The 6,096-nt window shown below is 32.7% G+C and overlaps 1 protein-coding gene across 1 annotated transcript; it reads right to left on the bottom strand.

Moving 5' to 3' along the window:
* Nucleotides 1-2,073: 2,073 nt before the first annotated feature.
* On the bottom strand, nucleotides 2,074-3,033 carry LOC101999025 (olfactory receptor 145-like). Its single transcript, XM_005347473.3, has one exon. The coding sequence runs from the start codon at nucleotides 3,022-3,024 to the stop codon at nucleotides 2,074-2,076; it is 951 nt and encodes a 316-aa protein (XP_005347530.1). The 5' UTR covers nucleotides 3,025-3,033.
* Nucleotides 3,034-6,096: the final 3,063 nt, after the last annotated feature.

Genomic DNA, 6,096 nt, shown 5'->3' with positions numbered 1-6,096 from the left:
GAGAGAGAGAGAGAGAGAGAGAGAGAGAGAGAGAGAGAGGTTCCAGCAGGCTGGTCTACAGGGCAATCTTGTGAAGGCAATTTTACAGTTAAATTTTCTTCTTCCTAAATGACTCTAGCTTGTGAAAAGTTGATAAAAAAAAACGTAGCCAGTTCATCATGTATGAAATAATAACCTTCTTTTACTCAACAGACCCATATTTGATGTGAATTTCATATGAAAAAAATAGTTCATTCCCTGTTATGATCTAGATTGCTTATTTTTTTTTCGTCAATGGGTCATTACCTAGATGAGACATTTATACTTGGAAAACATTCCAAAATTCTTAAATGTTATTCTGTGTCTTTGGTTAGAAATTAATATATTGTTTGCTTGATAGAGAGTACTGACCAAATTTGGTACCTTATTGGAGTCTTTTAGTCACCCTTAAAAATGTAGATATTAATAATGTATACCTCCATGTGTGTAGAGCAATTATTTTAGAGGCACCATGAATTTCTATGAATTGAGTACCACTAGCACCTCAGAGCCTTCTCTGTTCTCTGTGAATGTGGCTTTACCTACTTCTCCTGTCTCCTTTATGATTCTGTTGGAAGCAGCCTCTGCATTTACCTTATAGATTCATGATCAAAATGGGTCCTAGTTATTTTCCTTTTGACCCACACATACAAAAAAGAAAGTAGAAAGAACACAACTAGCCATGGAATACTCTCTTAATGACTGGATCTACCATAGGCAATGTCATTGAACACAAACTAGGGGAGCACATGTTCCAAAAAGAGTGGGACAACTGCCTGCTGTGCCTGAATGAGCTGATCTTATTGTTGCGATACACGTGGCATGCAATTAAAGCAGATATGGTATCCAAGAATCCACTGCTCAACTGAAGACTTGTAAAGGTATCAAAATCAAGAAACATGACATAAGGCACCTTTTACATTTATTGTGTGGAGCAGCAGAAGTTATAAATACATTCAAAAATTTCTAGTTAATAAAAAACCTACAAAATAGAAAATTTTGAGGATAGTTACTAGACTTTTTCTTAGTTTAGGATTTAGCTCTTACAAGTTGTTTTCAGTACTTTTGTTCCCCCAAATTACTGTTTATCCTGATAGAGTTTTTTTTTTTCATAGTATATAAACTTTGTACAATCTATTCTCTGCCAAAAAAACTGCTTGCTCAGTTAAAAGGCACCTGAATCATTTTGGTTAGAACTCTTTTGTATGATAACTAAGATTCTGACTTAAGTCAAGCATCCACTAACACAGTGGGCATCTTCTTTTCCCATAAAAAAAAGTATTCAACTTGTTTCATAAGGAAATAATAATGTAACAAAACCACAATCAATAAAGAGATTCTATAGCAACACTCAACAGAAAACCCCAAGGAAGACATGTTACCTTATGTTTTATTTCAGTGTAATAAAACTAAAAATATCGGGTAAAGGAAGAGGCATAAAATCAAGGACTGGAAGGTTGATTAAGGATCGTCGTATGATTTTGTAAATTTTTGACTTACCTGAGCTTCAGTAGTCCATCACATGCTGAAGATATTTTTTAAAAAAATTAAATGTGTAGGTTTATATTTCTAAATTGTTACACATCTCACAGGTTTTTATTACATAGTATTTTCATATGCAGTGCAAGTGTTTCAAAAGTCAGTATGGAAAGGTACATATATTCAACATAGAAATCTAAATTTTCTCACCCAGTAGACAAACAAAGACAAGACAGCAGGCAGAGTGTGACATTAAGTAACTATTTCAAGTAGCAAATATGATCGGTCTTGCAATGAAGAATAAATATCACAAATATGCAATGCCAATAAAGTATAATTATAACATAATTTTGTTTAATATCTATAATTATTATTAACAAATTAAAATATATCAAATGTTATTCTTAAGGAGGTATAATGATTGGATAAAATGTATATGCTAAAAAGAAACAGCCTATTGTAAAATAGTTACAAACAAGTCAATATCAATATCAAATTTTACTCCCCATATTAAGAAATCACAATGAAATAAAGCTGTCACCAAAAATATACTTAGAAAACCTGTCTGTGTTGTGTTTAAAAAAACAGTAGATTGTGACTAAAGATTCTGTTTAGGGTTTTTTTCAAGGCAACTTTGACATCTTTGTTCCTCAAGCTGTAGATTAAAGGGTTCATCATAGGAACCACAATGCTGTAAAATATGGAAGAGAACTTTGCCTCACCCATAGATACAGCTGAAGAAGGTTTGAGATACATAAATGCACTTGATCCAAAGAACATAGAAACAGCAATTATATGGGAACTGCACGTGCTGAAGGCTTTAGACCTGCCTTCAGTGGACCTTATTTTGAGGATGGAGGAGAGGATGAAGCCATAAGAGGTAAAGATGATGACTGTGGGCACAATGATGTCTTTTCCTGTCACAATGAATAGCTCTATCTCATTGGCATAAGTACTGGTACAAGACAGCTGCAGTAAAGGGAGAAGATCACAGAAATAGTGATCGATGGTGTTTGCATCACAGAAGGTTAGTCTCAGGACACAACCAGTGTGGATCATGGCACCAGAAAGTCCCATGAAGTATGAACCAAGTATTAGATAGGAACATGTCTTTGGAGACATGACAGCACTATACAAGAGTGGATTGCAAATAGCCACATAGCGATCATAGGCCATTGCTGTCAGCACATAACATTCAGAAATGGCAAAAAAGCCAAAGAAGTAGAATTGGGTCATGCATCCCATGTAAGAGATAATGTTCTTCTCTAGTATAAAGTTCATTAGCATTTTGGGTGTGATCAAAGATGAATAACAGAGATCTATGAAGGACAAGTTAAAGAGGAAAAAGTACATGGGTTTGTGAAGGTAAGGATTTAACACAATTAAAATGATCAAAGCCAAATTTCCAAATGCAGTTATCATATATGTTATTAGAAAAATTAAGAAAAGGGGCATTTGGAGGTCCGGCTGGTCTGTTAACCCCAAGAGAATGAATTCAGTTACTGAAGAACCATTTACCAGAGCCATTCTTTGTTCAAGAATCTGTAGACACAGTAGAATCTCACAGGTCTTCCAATAAAATTTTTTCTTACAAAGTTGAGATATAAGTAGGGGGTATCTGCAAAGAACAAGCTGATATCAGTGAAACCACCTCACACCATCATGAAGTGAAATGACAATCAGTTTCCATGGTAGAATCTAGTTAAATAAAGCTGAAAATATTTATAACTCTGTACATTGCTGAGTCTGTATATCTTTTGTGCTAATATGATTAATTAACTAGTAGGAGAGAAGGGTGACATGGAGTACACCAGGATAGAATTCCATTTACCATCTTGCCTTTAATCCCAGAGGTTGCTCTTAATAATGGAAGAAATTTTAAAAATTTGGTGCTGACCACAGTTTGAACTGTGTGATGTTAATGTCAAGAAATCTGTTCCAATAAAAACTTGAAAGAACTAGAGTTTAAGTTACTGCCAGTGTCTCAATAAACCTCATGAATGTGGAGGAATATGAGATATATCAGTGGAGATGTATATCACAAAGACACCAAAAAATGGAGTGACTACTCGGTCTCTGGACATCCTGATCATCTCTCCAGGAACTGTACTTGTATCTTAAGATTGAACACAGTTTGAAAAAGGGGATCCTATGATTCTTCTCAACCTTAAACCATCTGTAAACCTAATTTTTATCACAGTTGACAAAAATCCTCCATAATCTCCCATTATATATGCATAATCTAGAAGAGTTTCTGAAACAGAAATGGAGTAGGATTATGTCTAATGGCCCCGTGAAGTAAAAGTCAGACACATGGGCTAAATGGAAAGGAAATTTCATTGTAAATTATAAACAGATTCTCAGAGTCTTAATTCAGCATGATTACAACAGTTAAGGATGTTATAGTGCTTGCTACAGGATAAAAATTAAATGTAAAATATTTACTTACCATATATTTCATTTTTGCACATTGATAACCAATATCTTAAATAAAAAAGAAAATAATACCCAGAATAGATTTTAATACTTACCCTATTGAAGAGATAAAACTTAATCATTATTATTCATCAGTTGTCCTAGAAGGGTAATATTAGGCTCTGAGCCTTTAGTTCCTTTGATTTTTAAAAGGATTATATAAAAATAAAAATTAATTACATTCCAGAATGCCTTCTGATTCATTGCTCATAATTCATAAAACTGCTATCTAGCTATGGAAATGTCAGGAGAAAAATTATTAGTGCTCACTTTTTCACACATGTCATTTGGTGAGACTCCAGAAAACTCAGATGGGTATCATTTCATTTTCCACTTGAAATAATCAAGGTAAAAAGTTTATCAGTATCTTCTCAATAAATACATCAAAAAAGCAGAAAATGAGGTGAATACATTTATATGCTAGACTATGGCGCACCTTTATCTCCTTAGAGATTGAATATTTTAACCAGACTTGAACATCTCTATGGGGATTTTACTTCTTTCATGCTTGAGCCAATATTAAAATCCCATCTTCCAATAATTTCTCATCATAAAGAAATTTGTTGCATGTTTCTTTATCTCTGTGCTTTATTTCTAATATTAAAAATCTATTTCCTAAGATTTATTACTTTTTCAAAAAATCAAATAAATTTTGTAACACACTTAATGCATTATCTCCCTTAATCATTTCTTTTAAAAAATCCAATTACCTTTGTTTGTACTCTTAGATGTATCCTAGGAACTTGTACATATTAGACAAGTGCTTTACCACCAAGCTACTTTCCAGGCTCCAAAATCACTATTTATATGTTGTATAATTTCATATTTTTTACATGAGTGTTAATTTACTGTATTATTATCCCTTTAGATGAAGAAAATCAACAGTCTCATTCTTGCACGGTTCTGTGTTTGAATTTTCAGCCTATATCTCCTCACTAATATAATAATCTGGAAAAGTTACTTTATGATTCATGACCTATGGTTTTTCTTGTTAACCTATGGAGGACAAACACACTGTGGCATTTCTTGGATTATTGTGTCAAAATATTGGATGAAATATCTCCCTGCACAAGAGAAATAGTGAAATTTCACATATAAATGAGCTTTTGGGTATATAAAATGCTATGGCCAGATAATGCCATGATGAGTTTAAAATACTCTAATTTCAAAATATATTTAAACCTATACATAAATATAAAGTTTGTTCTACTAAGAATACTGGACAAAGAAATTCTGGAAATGTTCAAACTACAACTTGTCAGGTATCATTCATGATGTTGTATTAGTAATAGATTACAGATGAGATTACTGTGGAAATATTGTTGCCACATCTTTCCTGTTGCAAAAAAACCAACCAGTGCAATGTCATTCTACCTTGTTCCTTTGATTTATATTTGTTCATAGTAAATAAGTCAGATATCACATATTTTGTGGTCTTTGAGTTTCTGTTTTATGCTCTAATAAAATATTCTCACATTATCTAAATATTGTTCATGGGTTTCATGTAGATATTCAAATTGTCTATATATGTAAATTCATTTATTAGAATATATTATGAATCATTTAAATATTGGTAAAGAGGCATGTTATTATATACTGAATCTTTTGAGATCACCAGGAAACAACTATGAATTTCATTCCATCTTCTCTTATCCAGAAGCTTGTTTCATGATCAAAATTGTAATCCCCCCCCCCCTACAAATTGGAAAAGGAAAATTATTTAAAGTTGAATTAAAGTATAGTTCCCACAGTATAGTAAGTATTGTCAAACTTTTTCTTCAAAAGAATACATAATTTATGGTCTGTAGGACAATGTTATATGAAACGTCTGTTTTTATCAAACAGTAAAGAAGTTTGGAAAACTATCAAATTTTTCTTTTATATATTTAGCTTATACCACAGTTATGTAAGTATTTTCCATTACAAATGGAGCCTGGGGATAAATGAGGAACACAAAGTGGCAGGGTCATAAAAGGAGAAAGATTAAATCAATTAATGGTGTAATTACATGTACCTCAACCTTTTTACTTCTTAAATTGTGTGTATAGATATAAGTGGGTATATCACGTTATATATTTGGTTGGTGTGCCTGCATGTATGCATGAAGGCCACAGGAAAACCACT

The sequence above is a fragment of the Microtus ochrogaster genome, chromosome 5 (genome assembly GCF_000317375.1).
Source record: "Microtus ochrogaster isolate Prairie Vole_2 chromosome 5, MicOch1.0, whole genome shotgun sequence".
Taxonomy (NCBI): Eukaryota; Metazoa; Chordata; class Mammalia; order Rodentia; family Cricetidae; genus Microtus; species Microtus ochrogaster.
This window is presented reverse-complemented; position numbering and strand designations above follow the sequence as displayed.